Source organism: Aptenodytes patagonicus, chromosome 21 (genome assembly GCF_965638725.1).
Source record: "Aptenodytes patagonicus chromosome 21, bAptPat1.pri.cur, whole genome shotgun sequence".
NCBI lineage: Eukaryota > Metazoa > Chordata > Aves > Sphenisciformes > Spheniscidae > Aptenodytes > Aptenodytes patagonicus.
The window spans coordinates 2,889,160-2,906,204 of record NC_134969.1 but is presented as its reverse complement, the minus strand read 5'-3'; the positions used below and the strand labels follow the sequence as shown (position 1 = coordinate 2,906,204).

Below are 17,045 nucleotides of genomic sequence, written 5' to 3'. Positions count from 1 at the left end.
TCCCAGCAGCCGGGTTGAGCGAGGGCTGCGGCTGGGCTCTGGACTTCTCTTCCTGCTCTTTCAGTAAAAGAAAAACCTCTTAGAAAGTCACCACCACCCCCCTTTCCCCCCCCCCCCGCCCCTTTTCCCTGTTACGGTACAGATCACCTCTGCGGGGGCTATTGTATGTATCTTCATATCCAATAGAACTGCACCCGGCCTCGCTGCTGCTGCCTCTGTTGTCATTCATTAGGCCACGTTTGGGAGCGAAGATTTGGGGCGCTGGGCCGTGGGGCGGGAGCGGGGAGGCCACGTCGGCCTCAGCTGGGGCCCTGGGCCCTGCCGTCCCGGCGGGGACAGGGTGGGGGGAGGCTGGGAGGGACCTTCTGCTGCAAGGGTGATGGGACGTCCCTGCGGGGAGGGCGGGTTGGGTGGGTCTGTCCCCGGGACCCCCGGCACGGGCCATCTCGCGTGCGTCTCTTCCCTCCCCACAAGCCGGGGCAGCCGCCAAGCGCCGCGTGGTGCGTGAGGACCCCCCTGCCCTGTGGGTCCTGGCACTGGTGGTACCGAACCCCTGACCGGCCAGTCCCTGGCGTCTGCATCGGCTCCAAAATGGCTAAGATTGGCTTAAAGTCCTGCAAGGATTTAAATCGGAAGCCGCGTTCGGCTCTGCGTACGCTGGGGGGACGGGACCTGTCTTTCGTCTCGCCCCTGCGTGAGGGCTGGAGGCTCGTCCCTGCAGAGGCGGATCCTGTGATCACGCGAGTCCGGTGACGCCGGGGGGACTCGGGGTAAACCCCGGCGGCCTGGGGCGGCTGAAGGGGGTGGCAGGCGGTGACCCCGGGTCTGCCGGGGCGCCCCTGGGGAAAGCACCCGGGAACGGCCCCCATCGCCCACGCCAGGCTGTGCCGACGCGGCCGCCGTGCCTGCTCCAGCTCTGCGGGACCCTGGGCCGGATCCTGCCCTCTCCCCCGTGCCCGCACGAAGCTGAGGCTGGTGCTGCCGTCGGGGCCAGGCCCGGCTATCCTGCACGCCGCTTGGGCAGCCGGTGTCCGGCAGTGCCACCGCCCTGGGGACACGCCGGAGCCGGAGGAAGTTCCCTTTCCCTTTAAATGCAAATCCCAGCCCCGGGGCTGCGGGACGGGTGTCCAGCGGGCTCGGGGTGTCCAGCGGGCTCGGGGACGGGCATCCGGCGGGACTCGGGGTGGCTGGTGGGCTCGGGGACGAGGCCAGGTCGGCACCGCAGGCCGGACCGGGGCCTGGCGCAGGTCAGTCATGTCCCCCCCCCCACGCGGCCGTGGTGCTCGGGGAGGGCGGCCGGAGGCTGCGGACAAAGGGGCTCCCACAGCCCCCGCCGGCAGCCCCATCCCGCCGCCGTGACGGGCCCCGGGGGTGCTTGGCTGGTGCCTCGGGGGTGACGGACCCCTGCTCTCGCTGAGGGCAGCCGGGGTCGCTCGGCCCCGGCGCGTGTGGCCGAAATCTCTGCAGCGCCGGGGAAGACGCTGAAAACCGAGGCCAGGCCGGCAGCTCCCAGCCGCTGTTCAGGCCTCGGCTTTGCTCCGCGTCGCGATGCTCCGGCGCAGATGCCGGGATAATGCAGCCTGAGCCCGGCCGCCGGCGCCCGGCGAGGGGGGGTCCCAGCTCCTGGCTTCAGCCCTCCCACCGCCGCAGAGCTGCGGCGCAGCCCGCGGGGCCCTGCTGCGGCTCACCCGTGGCCGTGGCCATCACGCCACCGCACTGAGGGTCCCGGGGTCCCCCGCTGCGCCACAGGCTGAGGCAGGAGGGGCGGCACCGCCCCGGCGCTGCTCCCTGGGGGGGACCCCAATCCCCGTCAGCTCGGGGCAGACCCGTCCTCTCTGAGGACGAGAGGCCCCGCGCGGGGAAGGGGCCACCAAGAGCTGTGTCCGTCCCGCGCAGGGTCCCCACCCCGCGGCTCCGGTGCCCCCGCGCCCTTCAGGATGGAGGACCGGAGGAAGAAGCGGAGCCCCAAGGCCTGCCTGGCCCAGCCGGCGCCTGCCGGGGCCCCGCGGCCGCCACCCCCCAGCAAGAGCACGTCCTTCACGCTGCCGCTGCCCACCCTGCCCTCACCCAGGCAGCGCGCCCGGCTCAGGCGGTCAGTGCCGGCGCGGGGGTGACCACCAGCCCCCCGCAGCCCCTCCGGTGCGGGGCCGGGCAGGGTCTGGGCGATGCCAGCCTCTCTGTTCCCCGCGCAGGACGAGCAAGGAGCGGGTGCGGGCGGGCGGCATGGGGGCGGCGCGGGGGGCCCCGCTGCAGCACAGCTTCCTCACCGACGTCTCCGACGTCTGCGAGATGGAGGGGGGGCTGCTCGGCCTCCTCAGCGACTTCCACTCGGGCAAGCTGCAGGCCTTCGGTGAGGGGCTGGGGGGCCGGGGGGACCTGGGGGGGCCCGGGGCTGGCGGGCCATGACGGCTCCTGCCCGCGGGCGCAGGGAAGGAGTGCTCCTTCGAGCAGCTGGAGCACGTGCGGGAGATGCAGGAGAAGCTGGCACGGCTCCACTTCGGCCTCGACGTCTGCGTGGAGGAGCTCCCCGAGGAGCAGAAGGCGGCGGCGGCCGACAGGAACCTGGACCAGCTGCTGGCACACGTGAGTGTCACCTGCTTCGCCCCCTGCCCGGCCCCGCTGCCACGGCCGGGATCCCCACTGGCCCCGGCCTCCCCGCCAGCCCCTCAGCCTCTGCCTTTGCCTCCCGCAGCTGGAGGAGCTCAGCAGCTCCATGTATCCTGGGCTGGGCGTGGGGCGGTGACGGCGGTGGCGGTGACGGCGGTGGCGGTGACGGCGGTGGTGATGGCGGTGGCGGTGACGGCGGTGGTGATGGCGGTGGTGGCAGTGATGGCGATGGCGGTGGCGGGGGGACAGCGCGTCTCTGCGGCGCTTTCCCTTGACCCGCGCTCAGACAGAAGCTGCACCTGGCGGAGAGCCCCGACCCCGAGGACGCGGCGGCCTGACCCTGCGCCCGGCCCGGCTGGGGGGCGGCCGCCACCAGAAGACCCCACGGGAGCCCCACACCGGGGCCACCCCCACCCCCCCCCGCGGAAGGGCCGACGGAGGCGACACCGGTCACTCAGCGCGGGGACAGCGGGGCCGGTCGGGCCCTGCGAGACCAACACCGCCCCCCCCCCCCCCCCCCCCGCCGCCATTTTGGTGGGACCCACAGCGACGGGTGGCGGCGGCGAGGGGGCGGGGCTTGGCGGCGCGGCCGGATGACGCCATCACGCGGCGCCCGGTTGCTGCGGCGGCGGCCATGGCCGCGGCGCTGGGGCCGCGGGCGGAGGCGGAGGGGTGGCGGCGGCTGCTCCGCGCCGTGACCCGCCTGCAGGTGGGGACCCGCCCGGGACGGGGGGGCGAATGGGCGGGGGTTCGTGGGAGGACGCGCTGGGGTCCGGGGGAGGGGGGGCGCCTGGCTGGGAGAGGGTCCCCGTGGGGGCGACACCCGTGGGGGAACGTGGCTGAAGGGGGGGGGGGGGTGTCACCGTGGGGAGGCACGCCGGGAGGGGGGGTGTGTGGGGTGTCCCCGTGGGGGGACACGGCTAGACGGGGACATCGCGGAGAAGGGAGGGGGGCTGCACAGCTGGGAGGGCCTTTGGGGGGGGGCACAGCTGGATGGGGGGTCCCGCGGGGGCGGTGCGGCGGGCGGGGGGGGGGCCCTGCTCCAGCCGGCGGTGCCGGCGCTGCCTCATTAAAACCTGCCTCGGTTCCAGACGTGGGACGCCTTTGCTCCTTGCGCGCCAGGCCGCCTCCCGCGGGGTGCGCGGGGAGGGGGCGGCGGGGGGGGACGGACGGACGGACGGCTGGGGGGCGGCGGGAGGCGGGGGGGTGTGTGTGTGTTTGGGGGTGTGTGTCTCGCTGGCCCCGGCAGCACCCCCGCGCCGTGCCCGCAGGCCTGCGTCAGGGGTTACCTGCTGCGGAAGCGTTTTCGGAACCTGCGGGCAGAGTACGAGGAGGTGGTGCGGGAGATCGAAGGAGACCTGAGCCGGCTGGAGTGGAGGGGACGGTTCCTGCCGCGGCCCGTGTTTGTCCCCGAGGTCCGTGCGTCAGGACGGGCGGGGGCTCCTGCGGCCCCGTCTGAGAGGGGGGGAGCACGGGGGCACGGCGGGTGGTGTGGCCTGGGCAGACGATACTTTTGCAGCGTAGTCCCAGGAACCTGTAATCCTGCCAAACTAGAAACGATAATTACGTAGCCGAGGCCTGTAAGACTCTCCCTGACCTGTGCCCCTCAGTCCCCGACTGAGGGTTTCTTCCTCCGGGTGAAGCTCAGCCTCAAGTCAAACGCCCAACCTGCGCAGGTGACTCCTGCGGGTCTTGTCCCCGGGCACCCACCTCAGCCGGTCGGACCCGCTCCTGCAGCGGCTGAGCGCCGCTCTCTCATGTTTTTACCACTTCTGGAAGGAAAAGCCTTTAAAAAGTTGGCCGTGGTTCAAACCAGAGCATGTCGGTGTCGTGGCGGGAGTGCTGCTAACGGCAGATCTCTGGGAGGAGGCTGGGACGGAGCCTCTGGCCCGCAGCAGAGCCACCTTTCAGATCTTTATATTTCCTTTTCCTTATATTTCCATCTCTCACACGTTGCCCCTTTAGAAGCCAACACAGGGGAAGCGTTCAGGACCGCGGCAGGCTGTACTGAGTGACGAGGCCAGCGCAGAAAAACCGCAGGAGGAGCTGGACGCCTCTGAACCAGAACGGGACTGGGGCTGCAGCGGTGTGAAACCTACAGCCCAGCCGCAGAGCGAGAAAGAACTGAGCTCCGCGGGTGAAGGCGACGTAGCGAGCCCCCCAAATCTCGGGGCTGATGCCGATAAATGCACTGGAGAGGGGTGCAGCGCCCCAGCAGAGAGCGAGGATTGGCAGAACGACAGCAGCGGATCCTCTGTGTGGGACGGCGCTGTCCTCGAGGCAGAGTCCCTCGAAGCCTGCCTGGGTAAGAGACGGGAGCCGGCGCACAGCCTGCGCTCTCCTGCGTGGTCTGAAGGACCTGGTGGTGAGTGCAGGGGGCCCAGTAGGTCCTTGGAGAACCAAAGCCTTGAGAATATCCTGGAGAGTGTAGAACAACTCAGTGCAGGAGGGACAGTAGGTGCAGTCTGAATCTTTGTTCTAATAATAGGTTATTCTTCCGTTTCTTTGTAGAAATTCCACTTGAGGACATAAAGGAGCTTCCTCGAACTCGGTCCGGTCTCCAGTCCTACAGAAATCACTTGATCATGGAGTTGCTGTGGTTGCAACAAGCTATTGTCAGCCGTAAAAACGTAAGGGCCTGACCCTGGCCTCTTCCAAAGCGGTGGGTCAGAGCAGTGCCTGTCCGCAGCCAGAGCGGTGCCGTCTGTGGTGGGACTGGGGCCGACCGGTGATGGTTCAGTTACCCAGGGATTGGACTGGATGATGGCAGTGCCCTTTTTCTTCCTTCTCTGGGGGTGGGGGGAAGGAACGATGAAGGAAACCAGGAGCTGTTTAGATCTGGTTACAAGCTTTGCTCCTGGCCTGCTACAAGGACATCGCTGCTTTGGTAACTGTCCTGCCTGTAGGATGCAGCGGTCTGTACCTAGGCGCGGGCTAGCTCAGCGAGCTGCTATTTGCACTGCTTGAAAGGTGAGGCTCGTGCATCTTCTGGCCAAGTGCGATGATTTTGCTGGCTAATCTGCAAGGGTGGGTGCTTTCCTACTTGGAGGTGTCTGGGATTTAATCATTAATGCTTGGTTTTCTTTCTCTTGCAGTACTTGATGCTGAAACAGAGGCTGGGGAGTCCTGACCCGTAGGATGGCATTCCCGAGCACGTGGGGCACTTGTATCGGTGTGGAGAAGCAGTGGAGCTGCAGCACCGCAGTCGTGACATGACCTCACGGACAGCAGCAGCTTAGGGGAACTCCAGCTCTGTGGGTTGATGTTTTCCACTTCGGATGAATGTGGCAAGAAAGCCTTTTGTTTCTTTCAAACGTGAATATTTGGTCAAAGCAGGGATTAAACGTCACTGTGAAGCCAGGGGGGTTGCTGTGTGTCCTGGAGGGAGTGCCAGTGAGGCCTCCTTCCACAAGAACCCTGTTTCTGTTGCCTGAGCTGGACGGTCCTAGGGGAAAATCGAGGCTGGGAAGACTGTCACTTAGAGAAGGCGCTTTCTGACCAGCTGATTGCTTGTGGTGGAACTAAAATGCCTGAAGGCAGCAGGTGCTTTGAACCTGCAGGAACAAGCTCTTCTCCGCTGAACTGTGCGTGAGCCGTATCGGTATCTGAGCTGTGGATTTGGGATGGCTCTGCACATCACAGCCCTGCAGTATCTGGGATCTCCAAGCGCTCGCGGTAGGCTTTGGGGAACACCTAGTTGAAGTACTAAGTTAGGAGGGGAGTTTCCGAACTTTCCTGTGCGGTTGGTGGGGAGCGATGGCACATCAAACCTGACCTTCAGGAGATGAGGCTTGGTTCCCGATTTGCACATCTCTGGCCGTGGTAACGTCTCTCTGGGTGGCAGAGTCACCTGGACTGGTGCTTGAGGGAGCAAGTAAGGACTTACGGGGTTTGGTGCTTTGTCTATATGCTGCTCTAGTTCAGGGGCATTCAAGGTCCCTCAGAAAGGGACTTTCCACGTGGTGCTGTGGTTCCCTACTGTGACCCCCAAGTCTTCTGTGCAAACACTCTGCGTTCCTGCTGACTGAACGGTCGCTCTTGCCGTATGGCAGATGTATCTTTCTGTTCCTGATGGTGCTGACTTGTTTGTGAATAAAAAGCTTTCCTGAAGCTCGACTCTGAATCTGTCTGTTCCCGTCTGGCTTGCCTTCCTCTCCTGGGCAGAGCCAAGTGCGTCCACGACCTGTTTCGACCCATGGCAACCTGTTCCGTGCAAAGGGTGGTGCATCCGCGGGGATGTGGACGTTTGTCCGATACACACAGGACAGAAACCCATTGCACGTCTCACGTGGGTAGCAAGCGATGGCAAGGGGGTGACAGCTTCTGGATAGCGCTGCTCTGGAGGGGATGTGAGCTGCTGCCATAAAGATACTGGCACTTACTGTACCTCCAGGCTTGTTGACCTGAGCCTGGTGGCCGCAGTGGCTGGTGAGGGAGCTCGCAGTACTTGGCGTTTGAGGATTAAAGAGCTGTGTGGTTCCTGGTTCTCAAGCAGAAAGGCGCTCTGCAGGTTGTTTGATGTGGCCTCCAGACAGGCCCACAACTTCCTCCTGCTGGGCCTGCATCCATGGAGACAGCCAGTCGCGCCAGACTGCACTGGGAAGGGACGGCAGAGCGCGAGAGCGGCTGGTCGGAAGGGTTTGGGCTCAGCGGGAGGCTGGCCGGGGCTCTCCTCCGTGCCCCACATCGGTCTGTTTGCCTCTGTGGTCAGCGGGGCTTGCTTGACCCACGGGGGATGAGCTCCCGTGGCTTAGCTCTGGCACCGCCAGCCAAGAACGTGGTGGTGTATCGCAACGGTGACCCCTTCTTCCCCGGGAGGAAGGTTGTAGTGAACCAGCGGCGGTTTCTGACCTTTGAGGCATTTCTGAATGAGGTGACCAAGAGCGTTCATGCGCCCTTGGCTGTGAGGAACCTCTACACACCCAGGCATGGCCACCGCGTCGCTGAGCTGGGGGACCTGCAGGACGGGTGCCACTATGTGGCTGCGGGCTTTGAAAAGTTCAAAAAGCTCAAGTGAGTAGACGGACCTTTGGTCTCCGGGTTAGGTAAGCAGCTTTAGATCACCTCTGGGGGGAATGGATTGGGGTGTGAATGGAAAAAAAGAGGTAAGAGGGGTACAGACCCAACGAAAACCAGAGACCGGTTAGTTTCTTTTCCTACTGGAAACTACTGGACGTATTCCAGATCACTTGGAAAATGCAAATGTTCCTGATAAGGTCACTTGACTCTCGGAAGAAAACGTGTCGGGGAGGCACGCGTTCTCTGGCAGGATGTTGTGATCGGTGCTGCTCTGCCTCCCGTGCACCTCGTTTTGTGGCGTGTGGGAGGTTCTGCTGCCCGCTTCCTCGGCAGAGCTGGCAGCCACGCTGTCTCCACTGACAAATACTTTTGCTTTGGTTTGATGGAGTTTTTTTGTTTTCTAATCCTTGAATTAGAGCTGTTTTGGTTCATCCTGAAATACAGAGGGCTAAAGATGTTCACGGCATCACTTGACTCTTGGGGGGTGTGGGGGGTGTGTGTGTGTTGTGCGTGTCAGGTGAATTGGGCTCCCTGGGTGTGTATTACATTTTGTTGAGGAGGTAGTCCAGGCTGCAATAATATTGGTCAGCCCTCGGAGCCTTGATCAGTGATTAACACAAAGGAATAAAACATTCCGGGCGTCTTCAGCATGGGGATCTGAAATGGTCTGTATTTGGCTGGGAGTTTCTTAAATGTAGCAGACTTTAACATAGGCTGAAGTTCTGGGAGACCATGAGGTGAGGCACCTGGAGAATCGTTCCAGAAGTGACCCAAGTAGGCGACCCACGCATCTGGTGACGATGCTCCAAGGCAGAGCAGTCGGCCATTTTCTCACCGCTCTTTAGTCAGCCACGGCCTAGTTGGTATGTGGCGACGTTGTCTTCTTGTTCTCACAGCTATTTAAATCACGGAAGGAAGGAGCTCCGTGGGACAAGGAACAGCGAGGATCTGCAGGTGAGTCCCTGAGCTGAGTGGGTGCAGGCGGGAGCACAGAATGAGCGGGGAGGTGTGAGAGACATTGAGGCTGGCACTGATGAAACTGAAGTTGAGATTTAAGGCTGCGAGGTGCCCAGGGGAGATCAGGAAAAAGTGCCACAGGAATCAGTAGGACGCGTGAGACAGCGCAGGGGCTGCTGCTGCGTACCTTCGTCCCCCTTAAGGGTGCAGGGGAAGGATCTGTGCTCAGAGGTTCGCTGGCAGTTCTGGAATGGGCTCAGCTATGCGAAGAGCCTCTCCAGCCTTGGTGTTGCTGACAACAAACCCCACCTAGCAGCAGCAAGCGTGAAGGCAGGGTAAGTAGTGTCGCAGGGCAGGCAGCTCCTGATGGAGAACAGGGAACGGCCCTGGGAGGCTCGGTGCCAGGGCTGTCACTGTTCTTGTGCACTGAACTCGGTCTCTAGTTCCGCACTGTAGCTCCCTGGAAGTCGAACGTCCTGGTGCGATGGCAGAAGCACGCCCACCTGCCCTGCACGATACAGTAAGTGCCTCGGTGTTTTCTCCTCGGAGGGTCTCTGGGAATGTTTTCGGAGGCTGGAAGAGGGAATTTCTCTGTGAGATCCTGGGAATGCTGTCCCACAGGGACAATTCCCGGCTTCTACCAGATGTAAATATTGCCCAGGCACCAGTGGCTGGCTTTTTTTCCCCATCTTCCACAGCTGCAGGAATACTGGCTCATCGCATGCCCTGGGTTGTTTTTACTGCAGTGTTTTCCGGAATGGGGACTTGCTGAGCCCTCCTTTCCCGCTGCCGCTCTCCAAGAGCACTCCACTGCAGTGGGACGCACTCCTGGCCACGCTGACAGAGAAAGCCAACCTGCGCAGTGGAGCTGTTAACAAGTGGGTATCCAGATAAGGCACGGCTCCTCTTTCCTTATGTGCAGAACATAAGCAGCTCTGATTAGCACAGAGGACTGGGAGTTCAGACAGCCACTTCTGGTCTGCTTTTGCAATCTCATTTGCTTTTCAGGTTTTCCCGTCTTCAAATCAGGGATAACCCCAATGTCTCGGGTGCTTTGTGAGGAGGGCTGATGTTGCTGGTGGTCTGGTGAAAAAGCAATAAGCAAACAGTAAAGCATGGCATAAAAAGGGGTTCGTGTCTAGAGAGAGGGGCTTTTATCCAACAAATACAGCCTACCTTCTCATACATCTATTTACTGACACCCAAGGAGAAAGCTGAGATCTACTGCATCTCACTGATCACTGGGTGTAATATTTCGGCATACTTCCTTGATCGATCCTCTCTGACTTGTCTCGGTCCTGTTTACCACTTTGCACACGTTTGCTTCCACGCTGAGGGGTTGTTCAGAGTCTTGTGACGGCTCTAAAGCCTTCGCTGCCTCTTCCTCCAGGCTCTGCAGGCTGGACGGAACCCAGGTGTCTGGTGGGGAGGAGCTGGTGAACGGCGATTACTATGTGGCAGTGGGAAATGAGGAGTACAAAAAACTGCCTTACTTTGAGCTGCTGGTGCCCCAGGATTCTGCGCGCAGGACGCTGTGGTACGTAGACTGTGGCCGAGTGGTTTGAAGAATCCCTGCCATGGTGGTCTTCAGCTAAAGCCATCCTTTTTGTAGCCCTCCTGTTCAATGCCGTCTGCTTCAAGGCTTGAGTTTTGCTTCATGTGTTGGAAGTTTAGGAAGAAAGAATGTGTTTTCAAAGCTTTCGGTGTAAGGGTTAGCCCCTGAAATCCAGAGTTCAGCGCCGCAGAAAGCAAGCGGTTTGGTTGTTTCTCAGTTAAGCGTTCATCAAGCTCTGAGGCACATCAGGCTGGGCACTTTCACAGACCTGTGGTGGGCAGTGTGATACAACAGGAATGTGTGCCGCTGTGGAGCGTGCTCTACCCGCGCTGAGAAAAAACACCTCCAGGGGCCCTCTCTTATGGGAAAAGGGGAGGTCGTGCGCTCCTACAGCTGACTTCTGCCTGATGCTGAGAATCTGCTTCTTCTTTGTTACAGGAACCGCTCAAATAGCAGGCGCAAAAAATACCGCAGAAGGGTAGGTGGCTCAGCTGGCGTGGGACTGTTTGTGCTACGATCACAGTTGCTTCTGTGCAGGCATCCCTCCATAAGCAGTGGATCTCCAGCAATCTCCATTCCCAATTGCCATGGCTACGGCACCCTTGCTTGGCACCATTCCCAAAGGAGAGGAGCTAGAGACAGCGATGTGGCCAGATCACACGAATTAGATCTCACTGCCTGAAGAAAAACTCCCGAAGGTGGCCTCGCTTACCTCTCCTTTTTGGCCGATGGGCAGGGAGAATTCATTCTGGAGCTAGGGTATCTTTCCTGCTCACCGTGTGGGTAAAATGCCCAACAGAGACTACAGATACAGCAGCTGGGCTGTCCTAGATTGTCCATTGGAATGTGCATCTGTGCGATCTGTGCTATTTGCTTTTAAAATTTCCTTTTTTTTTGTTTGTTTTCAGTTTGGTGAACTCTGTGCCACCTCCCAGGACAGAGCTGGTGACTCTGCTCTTGCCGAACCACCTCGGCAGGTAGTAGCGACTGCAAAACGTGTTTTATGTGTTCCCTGTATCTGTTTCACTTGTAGCATCAACTTAAAACCCCGGTCAGAGAATGCAGTGTTACAGCTTTGCACCAGTCAGGATCAAGGGTCACAGGGGAAAGTTGCAGTGTTTAGGGGATTGCCCTGCAAAACATCTCTTGTTTTATAAACTGTTTTATAAAGTTTATAAAGACGGCCTATCAGAAGTGTGTGATGAATACTTTCAGCTGGACGGTCACAGTGTGCAGACCACAGGAGCTGCACAGAAAGACAAGGTCCCAGCTGCTTTTCCACAACTGCGAAGGCAAGCCAGGAAATCTCACCTCAACGAGGAAGAGTCCGTTTTCCATGCTAAACCTGTCCGTGCGGGACGGAACAGGAGCAGCAACAGGAATGTGCAGCACTGGCCTGATCAAGGTAAGGGACACTGCTGTAAGCGTAGGGGAAGACTGGCTTTACTTTGATGCTAAAGGACAAAATACCTGCAGATGCACTGAAAGAAAGCAGTGATGCATCCAAAAACTTCTGTATTTCTGCTTCTTTCCTCTCCTCATCTGGGCACATACGAGGACCTTTCTGTGGCCTCAGCAAGGCCAGGCCACGGCTATCTGCAATACCCATTGAACAGCTTTTTTTCTTTTCTTCTCCTCGCAGAAGAAAGTGCCTATAAAACCATCGATCCTAGGAAGGAGATGCGAGGTGCCCAGGAAGTAAAAGAGGACGAACACACGAGGGTGGACGTACCCATTGATCAGGTCTGAGAAATTATTTTCTGCCCCGTTAGGAGTCTCACTGCTGCAGGGAAGTACTCATGGTCCCACTGGAATCTGTCGGTGCTGCAGGTTCTGCACAGCAGGGAGGCCAACTCCAAGAGACAGCCCTTCAGAGACAGCCCCTGAGAACACATCAATCAACAGTTTATAGCAATTGCTTGGGGAAGTCCTTCGGTTTTCTCACTTGCTTTAAGTCCTATTCGTTAGGCTTACAAAGCACTGTGCTTCTCTCTACAATGTGTGAAGATGAAAGTAACCACCAGGGGGAACTTCAGAAACCAGAGGACAGCGCGTAACTGCAGGGCTTTGCATTTTTAGAAAGCCGAGAGATTGTCATCTGGGTAATGAACGTTTCCCTTCTGGAATGTGAGTTACAGCTTCCCACTGCAGCAAGGATATCAAAGGCTTTCCTGGATTTTTTTTTTTTTTGGGTGTACTGCTTCTATCTTTACTCCTGTTCCAGAGAGTTGCAGAAGAACTTATACCAAAAGCCAAAACGATACACCACAGTAAGGTATTTATCCCACTTAATGGTTCTGTGAAGTGTGGAAGATCCTTCCTGGCTGTGTTCAGATTCCTTACACTAAAAATCAGGACACCCAAATATAACTTGTTAAACAGAACTTGCCTGTGGCCAGGTGAAGCTTAGAAGCTGGCACAGCATGTAGTTCCTAAAGTGACTGAACACGTTTATTAGATAGTAACAAGTTTAAATCTTTTTTTTAATGGAAAAAAAGTAGTTGTTCTTAAAACAAAAACCTGTGTGTTAAAAATGTCTGCAAGATGTTTATTGTTCATGGGTTATTCGTGTTTTAAACTTTTCATAAGGACATTTAGAATTGGTGTAATGGGATGAATGTGTTATACTGTAGGTGATTCACAGTTCTGCCCAGGTAGTCTCTTTGGATTAATTAGAACTTCAAAGGAAAACAACTCCTTTGAACTTAAATTAGAGAAAGCCCTAGTAAAGAATTAGCTAATGGTTCCTGACTTCTTGGCCCAATGGGGAGCCTGATGTCCTGTGTTTGCTTTAGAGGCTGGGCCGGCATTTCTCAACGGGGTGGGCGCTCCCATGCCGCCGAGTTCTGTTGGCCTCCCCCCCCCAGATCACACTGCTATACAGTCGTCATTATTTGAGTGTCACAGCTCCCCTCTGCAGTGGGAGAGAATCATTAGGCATTAAATAAACTACCTTTTGAATTTAATGCAGAGACCCAAGTTTGCGTACCAAAGCCGTGGTAAGACTGGAAACGGAATCCAGGAATTTAGTCCCAGAATCTTTCTGTAATAGCCAAGTGCTACATTAATAACTGTATTTCTTTCTCACTGCAAAAAGGCATGGACTACAGAGAAATCACAAAAGACTGTGGCAAGGAAAAGGGATGCCAGTGACTCTGAGGATGAAAAGTACTGAACCACGTTTCCCTTGGCAGCAAAGAGCTCTGAAGAGTTCACAAAGGGACCGTGACGGGAGAGGGACAGTTAGGTACACGGCTATCTGCACAGCTACAGATAACAAAAGCACGTGAATCCTAGATCTCTGTAACACCACAGGCTGGCCAAGCTTTTTGATGAATTAACAAACTCTTCTAAATTCAAGCACCCCCATCATCTGGGCTCGAGAAGCAGAGTACCAGGGAACAATGAATCAGATGCACAATTTTGTTAAATAATGAAATCCTCCTTTCCTCATCTCTGTGGTGTGACGGTGTGGCAGAGGAGATGGCTGCTTTTCTCAACTCTGACTAAACTGGTTTGCGTCTGAACTCGGGAAGGAAGAATTACCAAATAGAATACATGCCTTTATAACAAAATGCCTGCCAGGAAGTTTGTTCTATGTCAGATACTTCTTATAAAGAGATTTCATCGCATCATCGTCCCTCTGATTTGGAACGCTTGGATGAAGTTTGCAGCAATCAAACCTGTTCCCAAAAATATACACATCTTGTTTCTGTTAACTTGTTTTAGGAGCATCTGCCTGATTTAGGAAAAGTCATAGTAATGAACAGCTCTTGTATTAACCCTCTCTGTGCAAGGCTTTCCATATTTCCCTCCCCAGTGTTCCTCAGTAATTATAAGGGTAACCAAGATTTTTTTCTTCTGTGATCTACCTGGTATTTTGGACCGATAATTTCACTGAAAAGAAAAACACCCTTCCTTCCCTAGGGACAAACTGCACTGTCGTTATTTAACAGATGAGAGGCACTCTACAGGACTCCGGTGGAGGAAAGCGATGCGATAACCTCAGTGTAAAGGGCTGTGCAGCGTGACCTGGCACGTTGCAGCTGAGCGCAGTGGAGGAAGCCCCTTTCACGTGCTTGGCCAGGAAAGGGAGCGTTCCTAAATAGATTCCTTCTACAGAAAAAGCAGTTGGTCCCAGAAGCTCCCGTTGAATGATTTATTAACCCTTTATTATCCCTCCAGTGCCAAACAAGACAATTCAATCATCCTTGCCTTGAAACACCCACAGACAAAAAATTCCTTAGCTCAAGACATTAAATAGGATGTCCCTGCAACATGCCTTGTTCCACCCTGGTGCTCAGGGAATACAGTCCACGTTTTCACGTTTCTTGACATCCGTGTATCAAAATACAGCTTCCTAGGTCCAACTGAGCCAAACGGTCTGCTGCGGAGCCAGAAGCCCCCCCTTCAGCCACGGGGGTTACCTTTGAACAGGTTCCCTTCCTCTGCTTCTCACTGCGTCTCGTTCACGAGCCAGCAACACAGAGCGCGACTCCTAGGACGGTGAGCAGCATTCCTGCCGCAGCCCCTACAGAAATGAACAATAATATACTGGGAACGTAGGTAATTCAACACCAGTCAGCCAGACCTTCTCATTGCTAAACAGATGCTGCTCAGACGTCATGGTAAATAGGACAGCGTAAATGTCTGGATAGATATGACCTGGAGCAGGCGAGTTCTGAAGGGCTCTGGATGTGTGGACTGCCCGTGTACGTTGGGCAAAGCATGTTTCTAAGAAAATGCGGCTGATGCCGTATGGCTGGCTAGCGAGAACCAGGCTTAAACAACAAAAAAACACTTTAGTGTATTCCCACAGCTATTGCGCCAGGTCCTGGTGTTTTTACGCTTTCAAGTTTCCTGCCGTTTTCTGACTTTCTGAGCAGAGTAACGTTATCGTAGGACGTAAGGGAAGGAAAGAAGGATGGGCGCTGACATTTGGGGGCTTATGGGGCATTCCTTTTCCACAGCGGGCATATTATTTAGTGCTTCTCTTACAATTAAATATCTAGTTAGGTAAAGGCTCAGGCCTGTAAACTCTGTTAGCTTAGATAGCCAGTTCTATCTTCAAATTTACTAGCCCTGCCCGCTTATAAGTCTGTTTCACTTCCTTTTCAGCTTCTGTAGCAAGAGCTACTACTCAACTAGCGTGGGTATTTGCTGTTTTGCAGGAGACCAGAGGGTAGCCCACGCTATTAAGTCAGCAAACAGGTGCAGGAGGCAATGTGAGGAAATGTTTTAAGCGTAACTTACTTTTACCACCGATGTCCTCTCCCAGAATCCTCCCAGTCCCCAGCGTGACTATCAAAGCCAGGGAGTTACAGAGCGGTACTGCCAGGGACAGATCTGAAATTGAACAGTTTTAACACAAACAGTTTAAAATGGATAATCTTGTACAAATCGTTAAGACACTTGTTTTATTCGTGATTATTACAAGACAGCTGCTTGATGTCTAGCTGAGGCACCAGAGTAATCAATAGCACTGATCCTCCCAAAATCCCAATCAACCCACTCCACGAACGCAACAAGAACTAACCTGCGGATGCCAAGGTGAGGTAGAAGAGGAGAGACCCACCTTGATTGAGCAGAAACGGCACCATGTACTGCAGGAAGAACACAAGCCTGTCGGTTGCCGCTTGCAAACCCACCGTGCACCCCCCCCCGGTGAGCGGGCAGCGAAGGAGCCCAGACCCGCTCACCCTGCGCCCTGTTTGGCAGCGGAAATGCAGCACATGATTCCGCTGCCAGTCACGAGCTGCTCAACATCTCGGTTCCCCAATCTGCAGAAGGCAGACCGTGCTTATTTCATGCAATACGAGGGTTAATGACCCGCTGCCTACAAAAGCAGTCTCAATTCTGCACGGGAAGAGCAGCGCTGTAGGCAAGTAAATGAAATAGTACAGAGGATAAATAATTCTGATGATAGATGGAATATTTAAGTTTAAATAAAAGCATCGAGTCCAGAAGTAAACAGGCAGGAATGATCCCAAAGGCAGTTTGACACCCGGCTACCTCCCTGGCCCGGACCAGGTCGCACCTTGTAGTTGAGGCCCAGGAAGCGGATCTCGGCCAGCAGCTGCTGCAGGCGGCCCTGGCACCGCACCTCCTCCAGCCCCGCCGCGCCTGTCCGCAGGAACGGCCCGGTGCTGCCCCACAGCACGGCCACCAGCACCAGCGCCGCTGCCTCTCCTGCAGCACAGCCTCAGCTCAGCGGCCTGATGGACCCAGGGGAACGCCGGCCCTGTCTGCCATCGCCGGCCCTGTCTGCCATCGCCGCCCTCAGAGGGCCTGCACTGGCTCAACCCGTCCTCATCTTCCCACAGAGGGCCTGGCCTGACCCGCTGCCATCCCCCGTCAGGGACAGCCTTCACCAGCCCAGCTCACTGCCGTCTCCCATCATGAAGGACCCCACTCCAGGCCTGCCGACGTATCCCTCTCAGGGGAAACACCCTGCAGCAAGCCCAGCCTGCTGCCGCAGCCCCCTCAGGGAAGGTCCCTCACAGGGCCCGGCCTCCGGCCGCGCTCCCTCGAGGAAAGCACCACAGCCAGCCGAGCCCGTGGCCGCATTCCCCGCACAGGGAAGGCCCCGCCGCAGGCCCAGCCCGTGGCCGTGTTCTCCCTTCAGGGAAGGCCTCGCAGCAGACCAAACCCAAGGCCGCATCCCCCCCCCCCCTCAGGGAAGGCCCCACGGGGGTCCGGGCCGTGGCCTTGTTCCACCCTCAGGGAAGGTGTCCCCCGCCCTCCGGGGCCCAGCCTGCCGCCACATCTCCCCTCGGGGAAGACCCCACAAAGGTCCAGCCGGCGGCTATTTCCCTTCCCAAGGGAAGGCGCCGTTCAGGGCAGACCCTTCCCCGCCCGGGAGCGGCCTCCCCTCAGCCCCGGAAGCTCACCCACGGGCGCCATAGCA

General features: G+C 57.3%; 5 protein-coding genes across 6 annotated transcripts; 4 read left to right on the top strand and 1 right to left on the bottom strand.

The window, feature by feature from the left end:
- The first annotated feature begins 1,165 nt into the window (after positions 1-1,165).
- Positions 1,166-3,083, top strand: CCDC28B (coiled-coil domain containing 28B). Of its 2 annotated transcripts, none has more exons than XM_076357606.1 (6): positions 1,166-1,247; positions 1,897-2,092; positions 2,193-2,350; positions 2,429-2,583; positions 2,693-2,715; positions 2,894-3,083. In XM_076357606.1, the coding sequence occupies exons 2-6, from the start codon at positions 1,938-1,940 to the stop codon at positions 2,943-2,945; spliced, it is 543 nt and encodes a 180-aa protein (XP_076213721.1). In that variant the 5' UTR covers positions 1,166-1,247; positions 1,897-1,937; the 3' UTR covers positions 2,946-3,083. The 2 variants fall into 2 exon arrangements, with proteins under 2 accessions (XP_076213721.1, XP_076213720.1); XM_076357605.1 differs by having other exon boundaries at positions 2,663-2,715.
- A 158-nt stretch (positions 3,084-3,241) lies between these two features.
- On the top strand, positions 3,242-6,723 carry IQCC (IQ motif containing C). The gene is made up of 5 exons (XM_076357598.1): positions 3,242-3,316; positions 3,879-4,022; positions 4,573-4,912; positions 5,119-5,237; positions 5,703-6,723. Exons 1-5 carry the CDS (start codon positions 3,242-3,244, stop codon positions 5,742-5,744), a joined length of 720 nt encoding a protein of 239 aa, XP_076213713.1. The 3' UTR covers positions 5,745-6,723.
- Positions 6,724-7,284: 561 nt separating this feature from the next.
- DCDC2B (doublecortin domain containing 2B) lies at positions 7,285-13,428 on the top strand. The gene is made up of 6 exons (XM_076357663.1): positions 7,285-7,620; positions 8,523-8,580; positions 9,027-9,103; positions 9,330-9,461; positions 9,974-10,120; positions 13,236-13,428. Exons 1-6 carry the CDS (start codon positions 7,343-7,345, stop codon positions 13,426-13,428), a joined length of 885 nt encoding a protein of 294 aa, XP_076213778.1. The 5' UTR covers positions 7,285-7,342.
- Positions 10,208-12,025, top strand: LOC143169802 (uncharacterized). Its single transcript, XM_076357440.1, has 6 exons — positions 10,208-10,224; positions 10,577-10,616; positions 11,047-11,115; positions 11,354-11,543; positions 11,781-11,881; positions 11,969-12,025. Exons 1-6 carry the CDS (start codon positions 10,208-10,210, stop codon positions 12,023-12,025), a joined length of 474 nt encoding a protein of 157 aa, XP_076213555.1.
- An 855-nt stretch (positions 13,429-14,283) lies between the features above and the next one.
- TMEM234 (transmembrane protein 234) lies at positions 14,284-17,044 on the bottom strand. Its single transcript, XM_076357628.1, has 5 exons — positions 17,029-17,044; positions 16,176-16,327; positions 15,675-15,741; positions 15,392-15,484; positions 14,284-14,669 (listed from the first exon to the last, which is right to left on the bottom strand). The coding sequence occupies exons 1-5, from the start codon at positions 17,039-17,041 to the stop codon at positions 14,608-14,610; spliced, it is 387 nt and encodes a 128-aa protein (XP_076213743.1). The 5' UTR covers positions 17,042-17,044; the 3' UTR covers positions 14,284-14,607.
- Position 17,045: the final 1 nt, after the last annotated feature.